This window comes from Notothenia coriiceps, unplaced genomic scaffold (genome assembly GCF_000735185.1).
Source record: "Notothenia coriiceps isolate Sejong01 unplaced genomic scaffold, NC01 NC01_scaffold00037250, whole genome shotgun sequence".
Taxonomy (NCBI): domain Eukaryota; kingdom Metazoa; phylum Chordata; class Actinopteri; order Perciformes; family Nototheniidae; genus Notothenia; species Notothenia coriiceps.
The window spans coordinates 261,375-283,453 of NW_011369951.1; the positions used below are offsets into that span (position 1 = coordinate 261,375).

At 39.4% G+C, this 22,079-nt stretch overlaps 2 protein-coding genes across 3 annotated transcripts in view; both read right to left on the reverse strand.

Annotated features, from left to right (window-relative positions):
* Positions 1-5,438: 5,438 nt before the first annotated feature.
* LOC104966614 (G protein-activated inward rectifier potassium channel 1) lies at positions 5,439-8,216 on the reverse strand. The gene is made up of 2 exons (XM_010795810.1): positions 6,685-8,216; positions 5,439-5,663 (listed from the first exon to the last, which is right to left on the reverse strand). Exons 1-2 carry the CDS (start codon positions 7,360-7,362, stop codon positions 5,439-5,441), a joined length of 903 nt encoding a protein of 300 aa, XP_010794112.1. The 5' UTR covers positions 7,363-8,216.
* Positions 8,217-15,723: 7,507 nt separating this feature from the next.
* Positions 15,724-22,079, reverse strand: part of galnt13 (polypeptide N-acetylgalactosaminyltransferase 13) — a 46,288-nt gene continuing 39,932 nt past the window's right edge. For both annotated transcript variants that reach the window (XM_010795813.1, XM_010795812.1), the window contains exon 11: positions 15,724-19,537. In XM_010795813.1, the coding sequence (XP_010794115.1) occupies positions 19,397-19,537 (141 nt within the window). In that variant the 3' untranslated portion in view covers positions 15,724-19,396. The remainder of the gene's footprint in view (positions 19,538-22,079) is intronic.

The window sequence follows — 22,079 nt, forward strand, 5'->3', positions numbered from 1 at the left end:
GGGGGGGGGGGGGGTTGTTCTTGTTCTTTAATCAATTGAGTTATTTTGTCAATATAACCCCAATGTAAAATATATTTAGTATAATGTCTACTACATTATATTACAACACCATGATGGATATTCCGGAGTTGGTAGAACCAACACCTCTGTTATAGTCTGTCCCATGAAGTGGAACATACTAATTTTGATGGACTATTACAATAGATTGCATTAGATAATATAAAGCTTCAGGTTCTGGAATTGCCAAGCCTCTATCAATTAATCTATTCATTCTGCTTTTACAGAGAAATCCAATAATGACATATGTAAAAACCTAATAGTGAAAGAAGTATTCAGATAATTGACTCAAGTAAATGCAACAGAATATAAAATTATTCCATTACAGCTAAAAGTTTAGCCTTTTAGATATTATGTACTTTACCTCGAAGGTTAACATAATATTGTATTCAGGTCCATATGTATCCATACACCTCTTTGTGACACTGCAAACATTAGCCATATTTGTCATGCTGAAATATTTAAGGCAGGTAGTGGCAAATGTCTTGTTGATGAAGGCAAATGAACCAAAAGCATGACATACATTTTAATAAGACATCCAGCACGTGGCTTATCGCAACACAGGTGGAGCTCAGCGGGGACAGCCTCTTCTCTCCTGAGTTCTCACCCTGAGCACATTAGAGTTAATTGGAAACTCCCGCTCTCAGCGTTGACTTCCCCACTGAAACCAATTTAACCCTTTGACCTGCAGGGCTGCGTCAGGGAGCGCGACACCAGCGAGAGAGGAGAGCTGTTGGTGTAATGACTCAGAGTGAATCATGGTCAGTTTCTCCACAGGAAGTCAAAGCCATGGCTCATATCCGGGGTTCACTTGTGCCGGTGTTTGCCTGATCTCTGGGGCTCTGGTGTCAGGTGACCCAAGACGTCCGAGGTTACAGCCTCATACTCGTATGATTGAAACTGTTAGGCCTCGGGCGCATCAGAAAGCTCTCCATTTTCATTTCAATTACTGTTGCCGATGATAAAACTCAGATCGGGCCATGACATTGGCTCTGCTGCTAATCACGAGAAAGAGATGTTTCCAATTAATATGCTGGCTGGCTTTACTACTAGACAGAGTCTGCATCAAAGCAATTATTACTAGTAATTTGATAATATATAACAGAGTTGTTGTTAGGTCAGTTAATTACTTTTATTGATCTCAACTAGCAGTAGTCTCCCTAATGCCTTTTTTTATTAAGTATGAATATATTTGTATCATCAACCAATCTCTATACATCAATGCATATGAATTCAAAATGTAATACTGTCTGCTTCTTTAATATCACACAGGTCGTAACACAGACTTCATTAAAAAGATGCAGCTGCAAAGTTTTGAATATTGAGTGTACAGGTATGCATTTCATTATTCAAATCTGTGCTCTCTACTCACATACAGTACTGCATTTTGCACACATGAATAAACATTACCAGTTGATCCAGTCTATACGCAACTAACCCCCTGCCACCCACACTCATTTAAAATGAGCTGTGAGCTGGGATATTCTATTATTTATTCTATAGCGATGAATTATAGGAAAGCATTGTAGCAGTATATGAATAGGCGGGGGCTGACAAATCTTTCAAAACAATCAGAAACAACAGAAGACTTTATTGCAGACGGATCCCTTTTCGTTTTTTTTTGCCATCATTTTCCTCACAATCAAATCAAGAAATATCACGCTGTGTTTCGTTTACAACATGCATCCAGTGCTAAATCATCTACAAACATGGGGAATTATTAGTAAGTTCAGTAAGCGGAGAGCGTTTGCCTTCATTAAAAATGTGCTGTGTCACCTAAAAGACTGAAGTAAAGTAAAACTAAGAAAAAAAAAACGTATTTGCAGCATTTCTGCATTAACAAGAAGGATAATGATACACACATTTGCATGAAAGTCACAGTAAGAAAAATAGCTTTATGCTGATTATACAGTTTACGCTCATGAATTATTGTTTTTGTAGCTAATGAGTGAATTTAAAAACGCTTGTGCAAAATCTGCAACCATGTTAGATCCCCAACACTATAACACATTTCAGGAATATACTAATGTGCTGTCCGACCTCTTTCTGCTCTAATATAAATGAGTTCCCAATTAAATAAATCATCCGCTTGTTTTGTTAGTTGTTATTTATCTCCTCTGCCTGGTATTAAATTATATAAATACACATTCGATCTTTAGCACACAGAGCTGCATAATTCAGATAGGAGTGTTGTGGTGTAACTGCATTATGTAAAAGCCCAACATTGAGAAGAGATGAATTGTAGTTGCGCTACACGATTGGTTTCCTGGATAGAGGAACCTCAACGTCTGTTTGTGGCAGCTACAGTTTATTTTGGGTTCTCAAGAATCCGCTCCACTGATGAACAGATTGCCTCTGGCTTGGTTTTTAAGCCTTTGTAGGGTTGAACAGTATGAATGGTGTTTATGGGACACTTTCCCTAATTTCTTAATAATCTTAAGATTTGTTGTAGCTTTGAATGGGCAGAATCAAAGACAGGTCATCATTAAGCTGTGTAGTGGTACGGTGAAAATTACCACTATTGATATGTCATTATAAACCAGTTTGCTTGTGAATTATTTTCCACATATTTTAAAATGTCACAGGAGAAAAAACCTTGTTTATAAAACAATTACACAAGCAGCCGTTACCCCGGTAACCCGGTGTTTGGGACGGAGACACCAAGTGAAAGACTGTCAGGAACGGACGGTTTTGAGGCAGCTATGAGCGGAGCGAGAAGTTTGGACACGCCTGTTGATGTGCAGAATAATTAATCAAAATGACACGTTTGATGTGTGCACAACCACTGGGGGTTCTGTGGTTACTTTCACCCAGTCTGTCGCTCGTTGCACAATATTTAATGCATCTGCTGAGCCTAATTGTGGCCTGACAGTGCTGCAGGAATAAATTAGCAGATTTGCACTTCCCTAGTCTTAAAGTCAATGGATTTAGACGCCTAATAATATCTGTGGTTAACACAGGCTGTACCGTTTTGTTCAACATACTTTTTGAATAATTTAAATAATGCATTTGTTTCAGATATTGTCCAGTTTTGCTAAAGCTGACAATGAGGTTTCCTGTTTTGCATTATGTTGATAACATTTTTCCCAGCATTACATTGCTCACAAGTTGCTTATTAATGAGATACCTTGTGGACATGTGTTTATCATAAATATCTCAAAAAGAAAATAGAAAGTAACAGAACCAAATGTGTAACTGTAGAATCTAGTTGGCACTTGTTTTTTTACAGATTTAAATTTGTGATGTAAAGCCAATTTATCCTCAGCAGCAAAACATCTCCCGCACAGCCACGTTAGAAAGCGAGCTCAATCCCACAAAGCCACAACTGGCCTTACTCCAGATGAAAATATGCTGCTACCAGACTTCCTACATGTCTCATTTGGAAGGTGCATCATACCGAGGTGGTGATTAGAAACACCTTGGGCTCCTATTCAAAAGGAATAAGGAAGAGCGCATACCTTTTGTATACAATGAAGAGGTTGTCAGAGGTTACAGCTAGAATATAACGATCCTTAGCTCCTACGTACCAAGAGACACACTAATCTGTTTTTGTGCATGACGAAAAAAATCACAGTCCAAAATATATTTGAGTCATCTCAAGAAGAAATAAGTTACTATGTACATCATTCTGTCTGTTTTTAGGAAGGAAAAATAGCCCATGACTCTGGACTTTTCATCTGAAGAGGAGAGTATTTTAACTTGCCATACATATAATAAACAACAACAATCTAGATGTGGGCAGCTTATTCACTAGTAAACACCAAGCCTTATAAATATTTCATATTTTCCTTTCTCTGCTTTAACACCTGTTCTAGCGAGCACTTCGTGGTACAGTAACGCCTCCGTGTGCTTTTCATATTTCAAAAGAGATCCCCCTTAATACCAGGCGATGTTGTCAAGAAAGAAATTTCATTTCATGTTCAGCATCTCATGTTGGCCTGTTTTATTACTGAAATTGTTTTATGATTCCTATATCATAGGAATGAACAACCTAAGTTTAGGTGCAGTGCTGCAATCCTGAATAGTCAAGGAGAGGTTGCCATGGAAACAGAGTTACATTGGCCAGAAATGAAAGCGTCTGAGGATTTAGACTTTCACTGTACATACATTTTTAACCACAGATTGTTTCGACATCAGCCTCCGAGCAGAAATGTCTGTAAAGTAAAACTGTAAGTATAACAATCCCACAACATGAAACCCCACCATTGTAATTCAAACTGAGATTTTGACTCTTACATATGATACAGTGACTCATCTGTGACAGTAATAATATTAATACCTGCCAACAATATAATGATAACTCTGAATATGCTTACATATAAAAACCAAAGCACAGTAGCACGATTACAATTACTCATAAAAACATGCTGACTGGGAATGATTTGAATTAAAACATGTTCAAACAGTGATCAGCCAAATGTTGTTGAATATACCTCATCTAACGCTATGCCCAGAATGTATTGATACTGTATACTGTAATTATCATCAATGTGCGCATGCTTAAGAATGTATCAAGTCGTATCCGAGTGACATAACTGATGCCTGTCGTAAACTGAAGAATCAGGATGTCAGATACTTCTCAGCTAAAGAGAGACTTTAATAAACTACACTAAATGATCTATTAGGAACTGAGTATCTCTGTTAATTGCTGCCTGCAGTGTCAGCCTCCCTGTCACATCTCCATATGCTGTTTTCCTCCGAACCAGCCTATCAGAACGGCTCCTCTGTTCACTTTAAGACACCGAAGGGGGTCTCCTCACACTACATCAGCTGTGTCAAATAAACGGTTGAATTCAAAATGACCAGAGCGGTGAATTTTACTCAAGGCATAACTCATCCTGTGGAAATGGAATTCCCTAATTCCAAAGGGACCTTAGAAAGCAAATTAGTATCCCCTCTGAGAATACCCGCCACCAGGTAAGTGCTATACCGGCACAAAGGCATAAGAATGGAAATGTTTCGGATGAGAAAAATAAAATATACATAACCTTTAACTGACCCTGCTGGAGTTTGAAAGTGTTCAATGGCTCCTTTTTAACTTAAAACTTGGCTCTCTTTTTTTAAAAACCCAGAAGGTGTTTTACTGTATGGATTTCAAACAATTATCTTTGATGGATTATGCTAACACTGCCATTACAACCTTGTCGCAGAAGCACAAATCAATAAAATGCAATAAAGGGGTCAATATCAAGTCTTTGGATGTCAGCTATTAACACCTATGATAGAGCTCAATATTATTTATGAGATGTGTTGCAGGAATAGATATTGAAGCAGCTCAAAAATATCTTCAGCAATTGTGCATTTAGCCTGCGGCCACAACATGCAGGATAACAAGCTCACATTTCCAACAGCAGGCCTGTAATTAAAATCCATGTTGGTGGTTACTCACCTGTAGTCTCTACTATTCCTTCTAGTATCACCACAATTTCAAACTGCTCCGTTTGCATGGACCTTTGGGAGAGGTCGTAGAAGGGGCTTTTGGTGTCAATCACATGGCAGATCGTGAGTGGTGAGACGAGGAAGAGCTGGTCTGCCCCAGTGCTGAAACCCACGTCCAGCTCCAACTGATCCAGCGGAAGAAACTCGCCCTCGGGCGTCTGGCGAGACTAAGGAAGCGTACAGGAAGAGACAGAGACAGAGATGTTTGGTGGGGGAAGGAAGGGGAAAGACAGACTTATCTACAGCACATCAAGAGCCTTTGGTGGAGCTGTTCACATTGTATATGCAATCTGAGGAACCAATCATCAGTCTCATCAGAACGGAAAAAATTGCTATACGTTTTTCAAATGAAATCTAAAGAGGCATCTATACAGCAAGAACATATATCAGCATGTTATGTGATGTAACGCTGGGACCTAAAATGTGTCATATTTTAAACAAAACACAACATCAACTGGTTTAATTTATTTCTTGATACTGCTGGACTAGCCTTATACTCAGCAGCTCTGTTAGGACGTAAACTACAATCTTTATGAGAAAATAAAATAATAATTTGCTAAAATGGCTACAGTATTTGGTCAACCGATTGTATACTTACCTTGAACTTTGTGAGAGCTTACATTTAATCCCTACTGCATATGAAAGCATGATAATTGGTGAATCTTTGTTTTGTAAAGCATTACAAAAAAATAACTTATAGATTTATGATTGACGTTTTAATAACCAGGTGTTGGACAGCAGGGTTAACCATACATTTAATTATTCTAATAAGGCACAGCAGCCAGTTACCCAAGATTGTAACACACTGTCACTTTTAAACAGTTTAAAATAATTGTATGAACAAAAGGTTCTTCTCAAGATCTGGTAAAGGGACATTAAGACCTCTTGGCATATTTAATGGATTATATTCTGCAATTAGTTATGCAAAATATGCACATTGTAAAAATGAATAAGTGGTCTTCTGTGCTTTGGTCAAGCATAGGTAATGGTCTATCTTTTGTATCATTGTGGTCTATGAAGCTTTGTCTGATAAATGCATCATGACTTCCTGTTAGAGCAGGTTTAAATGCCAGTGTGTAGGCCTTTAAGCATCAGTTTTCTAAAAATAAAAAACATGGACTTGGCCATGACAAACAATTGGAATAGAACTACATTCGCTGCCGGCCAACTAAATGTAGCATGACTTACTTTCAGCAATTTGCAGCGGATCTGTGCAGAAACCATATGGCTGTTACGCAGGTTGCCGACCCTGAACATGAGAGTTAGTTTTCCATCTCGCATAGATATGGCAGCATGTTCACTAAACATCAAAGTCTCGGCCCTTTTCTTTGGCTGAGACATCTTGATAAACATGCAGCCGATCAAGAAGGCATCGACGATCGATCCGAGGATCGACTGGAAAAGAAAGAGAATGATCCCCTCGGGACATTTGTCTGTGATGTATCTGTAGCCATATCCTATCGTGGCCTCGGTCTCTATGAAGAAGAGAAAGGCTGAGGGAAAGTTATAGACATTGGCCACACATGGAGTGTACTTGTCATTGTGGGCTCTATTGAGGTCTCCTCGGATGTATGCGATGCACCACCACATAGAGGCCATGAAGAGCCAAGCGACTGTGTAGGTGAGGATGAAAATAAATAGATTCCAGCGCCATTTCAGATCTACTAGTGTTGTGAATAAGTCTGAGAGGTATCTGCTGGTTTCACCACCCAGGTTCCCATGCTGGACGTTACATCGCCCGTTCTTGTCCACGAACCGCTGCCTCTTCCTCTTTTTCTCTGGGGGAGGCTGATTGAATCCAGACCCGCTAGATGAGGTGTTCACTACCTGATAATCGTCCCCAAATTTCTTTCGGAGTGCAGACATACTACGATGACAGCAGCGAAAGAAACAACAAAGGATTCAATGATATAAAAAAAAGTCTGGGTTGTAGGCGAGTTGCTGCAGTCGTTATTGCCCGTGCGCAATGTCTCCTCTTTGGAAATAAGGCGATAAAAGTGCGCTGTTTTCTCCCCGGTTAGTCTTGCACCGTCCTTTTTCGCCACACGCTACTGTTGCTACACTCTACAGCCATGAAATATCAATATTATATGAGTAGTTTACGAACCCCGAAAAATAAGCCATATGCAAAAAAAATAGGCGACGCACGGGATAAGGTATCCAAACGCGCCAGTCGCAGTCCAGGTTGTACAGGTTTATCAGTTGCTGCGTCGTGGATTACTCATCGCCCGTGAAGGTTGGGGCTATATCGACCTGATCAAAACTGTACTCACAGAGTAAGTTTTCACTTGAAAGTTCAAAATCCTTAAACGGCCCATAAAACAGCAATATCTCTGCGTAATTATTCTCTGAAAACTGTTCCCAGGATGAAACGTCTCCGTGCGCACTTGCGTCTGTGTTGGAGATTGTTCGGTTTCCAGCACTTCCTTTTTGATCTGTATACATAGGAGAGGAATTGCATCCAAGCATATGAGTGTAAAAAATGACGAGATGGAGGAAGAAAATCACTGTCCCACTGTCGTCATTTTTGGCTGCGCGCATCGACGCTGTTTGCCAGGCTCTTTTCAGGCACCTTTTCCGTTCTCTTAGTTAAATGTCGGCTGGATTCTCATGGTTCAATGGTAGAGATCCACCAGATGCTCCTTTGGCTGCTTAGATCCTTCTTTCCTGTCGATTTGTGAGCGGTTCCTGCGCACTTCCACGTTTCCAGTTATGCACTCACTGTTGCCTAGTGGTACAACAGTAAAAAGACAGACAATTTGGAGGAGGAGGGAAAGGGTTCGCCTGATTTGACAGTTTTTGATGATCAAATATGTTGAACTGCAGCCAATGTCATGATTGCTTTCAACTAATGACACTGGACACCACATTTAGCTTTTAACAAGACAATAAACAGGCATCTGACTATGTGTTGCATTATCAAATAAAGACAATTATAAAAACGGTAATAATACAAATAATAGAGCCATGTGGTGGATGTGCAAAATAGTGTATTTTAAACCTTTATCACAATGTTGCAATGCCACTGCTTTGATGCATCCTAATTTAATAATTTTGAACATATGTATTTCTATTATTCCCCTTTTATCGTCTCCAATTCAGTTCAAACAAAGTCTTTCCATCTGTAGTGGACATTTATAAATGCACCTTTGTTTACCAGCTGTCTTTGACACCTGTTCTAACAGCCTCTGATGATGACCCCGCTTTCATCCCATGGGTGACTTCACCTTCTTTGCGGAATGACACATACAAAAATATCTTAACAGAGCAACAAGTGCTGCAGGAATGCTGCTGACATTCAAACTGTATGAAATCTCAGGGGGGACAAAGAGCTGCAACAAGGATACATCGCAAAATTCACTCGTCGCATTACCGAGATCATGGCCACGGAGGAATACACCCACACCATAGTTACCCAGCCTCACACGCTGTCTCTCAGACACACGAGGTAGGAGGAGCAACATACCACCACCTCTTTCCCTCAGTCTCTCCACACCCCTTTGCAATTATCTTTCTTTCCATTACATCGAGATGTAATTTGGATAGGCATTATGTCTCCCTGATAAAGGCACAATTACCAACCAATCACAAAGACACTAATGACTGCAGCTTTGAAATTCAAAATCTATTTTATTTAAATATTTTTGGCGGTCAGTTTTGAACAAGGTGTCTAAGCAACCGAGCAGTTTTGGGGGTACATCTGGGTAATTATCTTTGGATAAAGAGTACATTCAGGGGACAAAGAAATACATGAAACACCCTTACTTCTGAATCAACTCGCCCATACATGTTACTTGCATCATACACAATGTCATGTGAATATACTTCATACATATTTACACTCTGCTGTCATGTCGTGGGGCATCTGCTGATTTTTTACAAGATACACTGTTAATGTCTACCGCAGTTCGTTGATATTTTCCCAACCGTTTTGGGATCCATTGTCTGAGCTCATAGGGATCAATATGCTGTTGAGTCACTCTATTCCAGGCACAATCTACCTCTCCTATTATCCTGCAGCTCCCTGTGGTTTATCCCATTATGGTATTCCATAACCAGTCTAAGCCCGGTATGCTGTACTGTACAAATGGTATAGCTTCTAAAAAATGACACCAAGGCCTGACATAACCGTTTCCAAATGAGCGCTTACATGTCAGTGCTGTGCAACGTTGATGTGCCTCCAACTGTTGTCTGCGAGGCACTGTGGTTCAGTCCTATGGAGGGGGAAGGCAGGGAAAGATTTCCCCATCAGCAGGCCGTCATAATTGCCAGGTGAACATTAGCTTCTGCAGGCCTCTGTGCTTTTATAATAAGTGAAGAGTAACACAGGTCACCCTCCATGCATTCTGGCCCTCATTAGGAGGAAAAGGCTATTCACATATTTGCAGAGAAAAAATAAGGCTATTAGTTTGGACTGGTTACCCAGGCTCACACGCTGTCTCTCAGACACACGAGGCAGGAGGAGCAACCACCACCTCTTTCTAGCCAGCCAGCACAGATTTTTTAATTGCTGTATTTCAGAGATATAGTCATCGAAACAAAAGTTTCCCCCACAACTTGAAAATTGCAATTAACTTCTAAGAAAACAGTGGAGTGTGTGAAGACACTATCTTATGCATATGTCTAGTTTTCTTCAGTCTGAATGTCCCTAAAACTTTAAATCAAAGTTTTTTTTAATAACAAATATTTTTGAATGAACAAAAACAACTATTTGTTCAAACAAACAAACATCATGCTATTTCAACACTCAAAATGTCAGCTAATTGGATTACTTGCCTCTTGATATTACATTGGACTGAGAGTGACCAAACGATCCACCAATGCCAATAGCTTCTAATAGCTCAATCCTGATTGGAGCACAGAGAAAAATAGAAATCTGTTGTTAAAAAAATATATATACCCAATGCTTTTACCTTAATGGAGTAATCTGTTGATTGCGTGTGAAAGATAATAGTTATCGTAATGATTTCTTTCTTCAGTAATTGATTACTGTTCTCATATAAAATGTCAGTAAAGGGTAAAGATACCCATTGCTTCTAAAAGCAGTGTGTGCCCCCCTAAAAATGTGTAAGTAGAAGATGTTCGCCACAGGAAGAGGAGGATGTTTAAATGAGTAAACAAACATGTGTTCAAATGTGTGATCATGTTGGACCCAATCGTGGTAACGGAAAACAAAATATAAGTCCGTCATTTGATACAAAAGCAAAATATGTGCAACAGACCTGGTTGCAAAATAAATGAATGTTTGTTTATTTTATTTTCAAGCCTAGTTTTTTCATGATTTATAAAGTAAAATATACCATACACTAAACAACAACATCAGATCAGCATAAGGAACCCTTATACAAACCATTAATCAAAAACTCTCATCCCCACAGAAACACGTTTGTAAGTCTGCTCCACACACAGACTTTGTCACTGACAGCTGAATACAAGAAAGAGGTTAGGGTCCGGTCATGTTCTTGTCACATACCAGGAGGCAGCTGATGTGTAACACGGTGCACTAAATTGAAATATATGCAGATTAGTTCTTATTTTCTAGCAGCTACATTTGAAAGAGCAGTACATTTTATTTCTACAACTCGACAGCTTTTTCCACCACAAAACACCATCTTCCATCATCGCCATTACGTGTTTTGCACTTCTTGCACCAGCGCATGTCAAGCATCCGTTAGTCAATGATCAGAAATACTTTGATGATCTTCTGTAACCCATTTTATAAAAATAGCCCAACAGGCGGTCTGGGATGGGATTGATTTATTAATCTAATCAGACCGATGTAGGACAGTAGATGCATTTGCCCTCCTCTCTGAATCAGCTTGGGTAGCACTTGAGGTCATCGTCAAGAAAGATTAGACAATCACTTCAGACAATCTGCTGTAATTTTCCATCTTCATTTATAATCTCTACAATCAGAGGCAGAGCAGGGAAAACCGCCTCAGCTTTGATGGATTTGTCCTTTTATTTCCCCACACAAATGTACCACATCCTCCGAAAAATGTCTCTGTAATCTTATTTTGCTGATACAATATTGATTTTTTGTATTTTAAACAAACAATCTTATCATGAAAGACATGAACTATGATTTTCTCCCCGCACAGATTAGGTCTTAACATGGGTCCCACTGGATGCTGAGGCACTAACAGGCTCTCATCCATGCTTGGCATATAAAGTGAAGCCATGTGGTGGATGTGCAAGGCAGCAACTCCAAACCAGTGACTCGAAGAGGAATAACATTGGGTCAAAATATGGAAGCTCTAAAGACCATATGAGATTGTCAGCATCTTGTGGCAATCAAAAAACATTACAACTGTTATTCAGCGACTAAATGATTAGCAGCGTTTAACCTTAACATCTGATATGATACAGCCGCAGTCATGTTAGATGAGGAATGATGACAGACACACATTATGTGTAAAAATCTAATGGAAGTAATGTTCTGGTGTATTCTTCTCTTTTGTATTTCCACAGCTTAAGAGGGAACCTTATTTGTTGTCTCAGGTCAAAAATAGCACCAAAACAGGAGCGTTTTGTAGAAGAGCTCCTGGAGATTGATGATTGATTACTACACAATTACTGCTGAAAGCAGCAGGGCCCCTCCTCCTAATCACTGATTGTGTTGCTAAAAGGAGATTATCACACAGGAAAAGCTTGTTTGAGGCACTTCCGCCGGCAGATCAATCAAAAATATTCAAGAGATTGCCAGCATATCAGACCTTTCTCGGCTCTGCACATTTAGCACAGGTGCTGTGCATTACTCTGTTTGGGAGTATGCCTCGGATGGCAGAAGATTTGACCCCTACTGAGATACTAGCCTCAAACCATATCTAATTAAAGTTGATTTTCAAAGCCGACGCTGTGGAACTTCAGGTCCCCTCAACAATTAAGCTCTGGATTTTTCCTTTGGTCTCGAGCAAGAAGAAAAGGCACATCCACAGGGTTGATTATCCCCCTTGCTTCCCCCCAGTCTGCCTCTACCTATTATTGGATTCACTTAGTTGATGGAACCCCATATGTTGAGCTGAAGGAGACGGGTTGACCGGAGTCACAGTGGAGAAATAGCATGGCAAATGTATAGTATCGTATTTGAAGTCTAGGCACGAAACTCTAAAGAGTTTTTTGTCATGATGGTCTAATGGAAACAGGTTAGAGAGACAATCACATAACCACCAGGGGTGTTCTATTCTTGCTGCGATGTTCTTAAGAGTTGTACTGCATAGGAGCAACAGGGGGAAATGTGAACATTTGTTGAATACAACTGCAATATATTGGGGGGGGGGGACATCCCGCCCAATATTCAGATACGCTCAAAATGTCCCCCCCCCCCAATATATAGCCTAACTGATATAAAAAAATTAAAATAAAATTGCTATGCTATGACTTTTTTATATGGGCTATTTGTATACTTGAACATCTTTATTTTCCGTTATTGTGAACTTCACCAAAATGATATATTCTTTTCACATGTAAATTGGTTCCGCCTTTGTTTGTTTATGCATACCTTTATTTTGTACCCGGGGGGTGTAATTCGCTGTCGCACGTCCGAGTCCAGCTTCAGTTCTGGTATCTTTTTCTAGTTAGCCCTAAACTATATTATTTTTATTTCGTATGGTAATGTTACAGAACCCTGCGGTTTAGCTTCTTTGTGTAAATAACTTGTAGTTCTGATGTTAAAACCGAACTTTTCAGGAATAGTAGCTAACTAGCTGCAGGAATAGTAGCTAGGGGAGTGATTTGTAAAATATGCATAAAGAAAAAGTCAATCTGTTTACAGTTCTGTTTGATATTGAGAGATGTATCCATAGATCTCTTAATGTTGCTCTCAAAGTGCACCAGATTGATGCATTTAACTTCAACATTTAAAAAAAAATCTTCCCGGAGGAGCATGCCCCCGGACCCCCCTAGAGGAGGTGAGGTCCACCACCTGTCCACACATTGAGGATACTTCCTACGCCCATGCCCGAGGCACAGTTTCGTGAATATTGTTGTTTTTTGCCCCCATGGGCGGGGGCATGGGGTTTAACAGGTTTTAAAGTATCCCATGTGTATGTAGTGAATTTTTATATATTTGCCTTTAGAATGGCAGGAAATTAGTATTCAAATTTTGATCACATTTTTGGTCGCCCCCAATGTTGACTCCATGGTTACGGCCTTGCCTAAACAGCTTGTTGGAGCTCCTGCGCCCCCCCCCCGTGAGCCCAGTGTGCTCTGTTTGGTCGGGACGTTGCGAGGCTCGTTGCTGCGATCTGCTGCGAGGAGCAGACAGGCTTCCGGGTCGGCGATACCGCGAGAACAAGCAAAACTCATCCTGAGCATACACAAACACTCACAGCCGAAGTAAAAACAATAAGTGTGGCTTGATATTGAGTAAGAAAAAGGTTTATAACGCTGTGTGAATGGGTCTGCGGAGAGCATTTCTCCGAGATCCCAACTTAGCAGCCCGAAAAACGTTTACCCATTTAAACAGTCGTGGTAGATACCTTGTTTGTTTTAAACATCATAAATACACAAACAACAATGAATACTTACAGGTTGTGTACCTGAATCTCCCGCTGGTCCAAACAAAGTAGGAACAGCATCGCTCTTCAGTGCCCTACGCTTTACATATCCGGCATGAACAGCTGAAAGGTTTGTGAAGCTTTGTTTCGTGAAATGCTGGCAGAGGGTGTGGCCTCTGGGTATTCACATGTCACAGTACCCAGGAAGTAAACAATGGAAAATGAGAAATCTCCAATGAGGCGTTTTGGGGCAGCATAGTCTGTGTTAGTTTTACTCGCTACAGGGTGTACTTTGAGGGTTTTGGACTCTGCAGACCGTTTACATGCATAAAAACCTTCATAACACACAAGGGGACGGGTAATAACCGGAAAAGCATGACATGGGCCCTTTAAAACATAACATATCAAAATGTCCGTTTGCAATAACCCGCAAAAAACAATGAACTACGACTTACTGCTGTAATACACAACTTGATAATTTAGCAATCTACATGTGGTAGGTGGTAGCTTCACACGACACACTCTTCATTTAGCTGGTAAAACTAACATAACAAACACACGTAAATCTTATATCTGCATTGTTACATTTACACGTTCATTATACATCTGTGTCATTATTTTCACACGTTTTAACCACTTTTACTCAGTGAATACAGTAACACTGCAACGTAGCCTCATTTTGTGGGCTCGGTCTTGAGTGAATCGTCTGCCGATTCTGCGTCTCACCTGTAGGACCCCTGAGCTGCCCCAAGTGCCTGTGTGAGCTTTTCATTGTAACCAAATAAATATTATAGTTGCTATTGTGTGTGAAAACATACCAGAAGATTAATTAAATCAAATTCAACAAAATACAAAAGTGCCGATAGCAAAACAATACAGTTTCCATGTCAATTAAGATTCCAGTGTCAATATCTAGGCCCAACACCTGAGTAAGGTGAAACTAAACTAAGGTTGCAGACAAATAGTCAAAAAAAAATCATGTTCTATTTATTTTCTAAACACTATTCCTTAACCTCATGGGGTTAATTTATTAGGACTTAGTAAAAGACAACTGCTAAGAGAAGACTTTCGTACATACAATACAGCGTCTACAGACCCTATGATTAATTTGGAGAAAAACAAAACATCATTTGAAACCAATAGTTTTAGAAATATTTGTAGTTGAACTGAATAAAATAGGGAATAATAGAGCGCGTAATGGTTTTGAGTCTCTGGGGATACAATATATTTGTACACGGATAACTACTGTTTCTGAGCTTAAATTAGTCCTACTATTATAGTACTGCTATATAGGCTACTGGCGTCTCGAATTGTGCAGCCTCCCTGGTGGGAAGCTCTGGAACCTTTGATTGAACCTTTGAGAGCCACAGTGACCCACAGTAAGCCACAGATAAGGTCTCCATTAGGGCTGTTATTTTAAAGCATCTCACCCGTTAATGGATTCCCCTGGCCCAGCTGCAGACCCACTATCTTATCCTCCCAGGCCCAGTTAACAAGCCTGGGTTTAGCTTCCTACAGGTGTGAGACAGGGCCCCTGCTGAGAGTGTGGAGAGACACTCGTGTGTTGTCGGCTCCACAGCAACTATTAATATACCTCTGCAATGGCTACCTTGGTGAGCATTACAAACGTTTATTGAAAAGCATTAGTGAGGTGGCAAAAAAACAGAAAACAATGAACACTTTATATAATGAGTTATTATGATAATAACACTTCTCTGTTGTGAAAAAAATGCTTCTATATATTTACCATAAACCAAACAAATGACATAATATTATATTATAGTATATACTTACTTTTATGTAGTGTTTATATTTGATTAAATATTAAAAGTCGTCATTTTAAGAAACAAGTTAGCTCTGCTTAAAGACCGGAATGTGTTGTTTCACACTTGGTTTTAGGTTTTAGTACAGGTTAGAAAGAAAAAATATAACCTTTGCAATATCAATTTTTTCACAGCATGGATTTTAACAGAGGCAAGGTGTTACAGCTGTTGCCCATCTTTATGCTTAACTAAGCTAATCAGTTGTGGCTTGTAATTTGACATTGTAGGTACAGTAGGCCTACAGACATGTTAGTTCCCGGCAAGAATGTTTTTTCTCTAAATGTCAAAATGTGCCTTCAATCAATCATCCATGGAGAGAAATTAATCAACACATAAAGTCATTTACCAAGCAACAATAACAAATATTAGTCTGAATATGCGTGCCTTTTTCTTTTTGGCCTTTATTATTTGTTAAATATTAGGGTTTTGGACTTTTTAGTTTAGAGAAGGAGGCTTGCATTGGCACCAGCAGGCTTTCCCCTCAATTTAAATGTCCACTTCATTAACAATACTCAACTAAACATTATAGTATTAAATGGAAATTGGAGTCCTTTTCTGCCTTTTTGCATCTGATATTTCAGATCTTTTATTACAGAAAGGTGCTATTATTTCCCTTCAAATACCTCTCACTGACATAAAAAAAAAACACCTTATTGACCTGTCAATTGCAAAAGCTTGAAAGACCTATAGCAACAGTAACCAAGAAGGGCGGCAGTGTCCTGCATTCAAGAGAATTATGCCTCTTACATTTGAACAAAGCCAGAGTATGAAAGGTCATGCCTTCCTCAATAACATGTACATTATAATGTCTCAGAAGAACCTTCATTAGCTGGCAATGGCCAGTACCTTTACAAATACTGAACAAAAGGGGAAGGTAGCATCTTATACAATGTAGTTGTTTTGTATGCTACTATTAAGGTTAACCATGGAGGAGAGGCTGCAATTAATAACCTATAAAAAACCCCACACTCAAAACTGGTAATGAGATTTACGGGGTCTTAAAAGCTTCAAGAACAAGGTTTATTAAACAACTCATGTATTTAGTGAGACGTGCCTGCTTGAAACTGATATTAATGAAAAAATCTATGTTAAGTCTTTTTTTACAAAAAGGCAAAATGTACAAACAGGTAACATCACTTTGCAACCAGTACATTGAAACAATACAGTCCTATTTTAACACCATGCACTTTGAGATAATGAAAAACAATAAATGTATCCGTGTAATCTAAAAGAGTTGATTGAATTTTAGTCTAGATGCCAAGCAGGTACTTGGCAAAGACTCAGTATTCGAACAGCATTGATAGTATTTCCCCATTAGGTGACCCCTCATGTCCGTTTGCCTGACGCCCTTCAGGTGGTCTGAGGATTTGGCTTTGGTAGTCCGACCATTATTTCCAAAACACACCGCAATTTCGATAGGTAAGCACTGTTTTTTTATTACCATACTCCAAATAAAGCACAGCAATACCTTGTGATCTTTGAACCATTCAATTTTTTTTTCTCAGAGGAGTGTTCAAGTTTAACCGTATCTTAGAAAAATAATTGGTTCTGTATGTACAACAACAACAACAACAATGGTGATAGAAACATGTTAACAGTATTATACAATAGCATTTGTTGCCTGATCCTTATCAAAAATGTAGTGAAAAACTACATTTGCACATTTTAAACGTTTTGACTATACTTTTACTAAATTATTGATCGAGCATTAATATGAAGGTGACGTATTCATGAGATATGACAGTTATTTAATATCAATTTTTGCAAGAAATTAAGAAAAATATTTGACATTCTTTTTGTTTAATCACCAAAGTAAATCAAATGTTTTCTGAAACAAATGATCCAATAACTGAAACAACTTTCTAAAGGCACACGCAACTATCCTGCTCCAAGACATCATGATTCCTCAGGATTTTGGGAGCAGGAATCTGAAAACTTTAGTAATGACATTCCCAGATAGCTGTGATAACACAGAGTCGTTACAGTGTTTCAGAACTCAGTCGTTACCATTTAGGGGAAATTTACATTCAGTCAAAAAACAATTATGTATATCCTACTCATAGCAGAGTCTCTAATACTGTACTCTTAATTAATGTACTTCGAACCAACCCAAAGTGCTGCTTCACATCTTCATATTGTGGTTCCCATTTCACTTAAATTGAACCTTTTGATTAACCTGGGAGGATGTTATAGCTACACTTGTGTTGCATTCTCTTAAATTTAAGACGGTTTAAAAATCTTAAGCTTAATAATTTTTGTAATTTTAAGAGATTCACCTAAGGTATTTTGATCTGACTCTTACTGCCTGTTTTATACTATGTTGCCAGATGTCATGTAATGTAATGGAAAAAAAGGTTTTTCTTATCTTATAGGAAACACCAAAAAAGGCTCCGATATCAGCTAATCACCCATATGTTATTATACGCCTATTTGACAGCTTATAAGAGGAAATCGGGGTATGAAATTCAAAAGATATGTTTGAGGTATTTTAGTAATGCACACTAGAGAGCACTGATAAGTAAACCTTGTTTGTTTAGTAGATAACCTAATTTAAGGATGCTGAAAAAACGTTTTTTTCATTAGTTTAAAGTCAAACTAAAATAATACTGTTTTTAAATGTATCCTTTGTGTTCGTTTGACTTTTAACTTCTTTGAAAAAAACAATTATGAAGTTCCTCACACCCATGGATGCTGAAGGTGTGATACCGGCCCTCAAATGTCAGTGCCCAGCTGTCGTGGGACACACCCGTCCAGAGCCTGCAAGCTACGCAATATTTCTACAAATGTATGTCCCCAGAATATTTACCTCTTTTTATAAAATGAAAAAATATACACAAAAGCTGTAGTATCCTTATATAGTTATATGATGTAATGTCCTTGCATCACGATGAGAATTCAAATTTCAGCTCGACTTTAAAACCAAATATTAATGCACAACGGCATTATTGGATTCTTTAACCCTCAAATATCAAGATAGGTTTCAACTCCTCAAATCCAGTATTGGTCCCGGCTCTATAAACCACATCACGTTCTGTTATTGAATGTACCTCAGACACTGATATGAAGAGAGAATGAGCAGCAGTCATGGAAACAGTCTTGAACAAAGCACAAGGAAGGTCATTTCATTTACAGTGCATCAGAGAGACGTGCCTTGCTAGATTCTTGTTTTAAATGCTTTTCTATTTCTGTTTTGGTCCAACAGCTAAGCTAAGTCTGAGCAGCACAGTGGACCCAAGGCTAGCAGCTGTCTTGACACAGTGTGAGTGCTTTGACGCAAATGTTCTCCATGCACAGACCTCACACAGCTTTTCTCCCGGCTTGGACCTGATGAGGTCTCCAAAGTCGTGGCTCGTCATGTCGCCTTACCGGCAGGTGCAGCTTCTCTGACACCTGCGGCTAGCTGTGAAAGGAAACGACCCCATAATGGAAGATAAGCCGCTGATGCCTGGATCTCTGTATTTGTTTATACAGGAAGAGGCGTATGTTGTGTTGTGGTAGGAGCCACCTGGCGGGGGTGAGGAGAGCCATGGCTGGTTAGGATAAGGGCAGAGCAGCAGGGGGGGGAAGGTGAGACAGGGGTCAGACACTCAGGGTCATGTTTCGGAGCAGCCACTGCTGAGAGCGGCTGCCGTTGCAGTCTTTCAGGGTGGGGACCATCTTGTCCTCCTCTGACGGCATGTCCAAACACTGGTTGCTGTTCACGTGCAGCAGGGTGAGTAGCTGGAGAGGGAAAGAGGGAGATGTGTCAACACGTTAGCGTAGGTACATGAACAAATACTTTCAGTTTTTACATTTTTCTGTCATTTCCCCTCAACCTGGAGAAGGTGGAAACTGCCTGGATGTTTAAGAGGAACCTTCTAAGACACACTTCCAAATATTGATTTCCCGTATTTTACAAAAACATTATTTTACCCAAGCAAATGGCCTGAGCTGACACTCTAGGACTGCAGCTGGGGCAAGAAAAAAGCCATAGGCACAATAAGAGAGCAGGACGTTCTGGTCGAGTTAAAGTGAGAGTCGTGCCCATTGTTCAACACAACATGCACTGAGGCTGCTTGGAGGATTGGGGCTCCTGTCAGTTGTGAGGCTGTGTCACAGCCACTTTACAGGAAAGATTTCTCTGTGAATCACTGTTGAGCATCAGAAAATGTCAAAAAAGGCACTAGCTGCAGAGACTAGCTGCATTACATGGACCTGATGGATATGTCAAATGCGTTGTAGTAAAATGGCATAGCAGTTTCCTATAGATTTTGGCTTGGCGTGTTAGTTTGGAGTTGGCAGGTTAAATGTTGGATGAAAAGCAAGCAGAGATTGGACTCAGGGGGGCAGTCTGTGTGTGGGACAGAAGACTACAGTAGGAGGAGGCCTATGTCCAAGTAGCTTAAAATATTAGCCTCAAGACTAATTTATAGATATTTTCTATTATTAACTCTGCAACAACTTATGCGTTGGCCACTTTGAGGCAGCACTAATATTTATTTTAAGTCGATGACAAACAAGTTAGCAAAGAGATGAAAGACACTATAATTCTCTACAGAGGTGAAGTGAAGTACAGCCTCGGGTGCTTTTAAGCATTCTGATCATGAAAACAACCAAAATAATTTACTTTATGTGCTTCTGTGGGAAACAAAAAGTTATTAAAAGTGACACCATTATTGGTAAAAGTAATAATGTCAGATTAGGTACATTTGGAAATTGCTAGTATTTGTAATTACCAAACGGAAAGTATGGGCAGTCATTTCTTTTTGCATAAGGCAAGATACATTGTTCATTTACTGTTCAAAAATGTAAAATGAGATAACAATCAAAACAGGCACCCTTTAATACTCAACCCCCATTGGGATATAATATATATTTTCTTTATGTCATTAATAACACCTCTGGATGAGCGACAGATAAACTCATTGTCTTATTGTTAGAGCAATATTACTAACTAGAGAATGCAATTTCTGAAGAAATTGCTAGTGAGAATGCTTTATGCTGAAGCTAAACTGCTATGCTGAAATGTAAGGTGTAAGAAGAAAGTGAAGAATTTAGATTGAATGATACATGAACACTCAGGGCTTGAATGTGTGATGAGAGAAGAAAAGAAAGTAAAAAGGCTTGGAAAAGCAGCAGAATATTTGAACTGCAAACTTTTGAACTAACTTGATGGTGAATGATCTGTCGCCATGCCAACGGCATTTGATGACATCCCATAATACGCTTAGATGCGTTGTTGGCTGCATCATTACCAGACCTGTGAAGTTTTGGGCCATTTGGAGCATTCAGGTTCAGGTTCAGGTTATTTATTTGTACCCGTAGGTAGATTCTGTTCGCAGAGAAAAAGACAAGGGTTCCATCCTGACACTAAAAAAAACACAAACAACAGACACATCTCTAATAAAGGACTAGTAAAAGTACACCCTGCTCAACCAAATCTCAAAATATTTAAAAAACATTTTAAGAAGGAAAACACTAGTACAAACATGGACATTCAAAATTCAAAATTAAATAAATAAATAAAAATAGGCATCTGTGTGATGCTCCTATGATGTGTTAATTTGTGCAATAGCTGCTGGGATAAAACTGTTTTTATACCGCTTCGTTCTACTCCTTGGGACAAGTAACCTCCGGCCCGAAGGAAGAAGCTTCTGAGACTGCCAAGGCACACGAGTCATCGTCTAATATGGAGCTGGATAACCGCTGTAACTGCCTGAGGTACAGGGTCTCCAGGTTTAGCTGTGGTTCACCTATCAGTCTGCTGGACCACTTTATGATCTGACTCAGAGAGTTTCTGCTCTTTAAAAGTCAGGTTACCAAACCATGACATTAGTGAAAAAGACAGAATTGACTCGATAAAAGCACGATAAAACATAATCATCATGGTTTTGTCAATGTTAAAATAGGACAATTTCCTAAGACAGTACAAGCGCTGGTGTCCCCTTTTGCACACAGCTTCATAGTTTGGATCAGAGCTCAATTTTGAGTCAATAATTTTCACTGAAGTTATGAGAAAACCGTGTTGCATGGCGAGCATTGTGTTGCCATGGCAACGGCATTTGAAGAAATCTCAAAACTCTACCGTAGATGTCTTCACGGCTGGACTGTTAGCACACATGTGAAGTTTGAGCACTTTTTGAACATTTTCATAGGAGTTATAGCGACATCGTCTTTTATGGCGAGGGATTTCCATGGAAATGGCATATGATGAAACCCCATAATTGACGTAGAGCTGTTGAGGGCTGGACCGTTAACCATTATCTGAAGTGTGGTGCTGTTT

Coding starts and splice junctions, on each gene's coding strand:
- LOC104966614 (XM_010795810.1), bottom strand. CDS start 7,362: ATGTCTGCACTCCGAAAGAAATTTGGGGACGATTATCAGGTAGTGAAC. Junction 5,664..6,684: donor TCCGCTGCAAATTGCTGAAA/GTAAGTCATGCT, acceptor ACGCTTCCTTAG/TCTCGCCAGACGCCCGAGGG.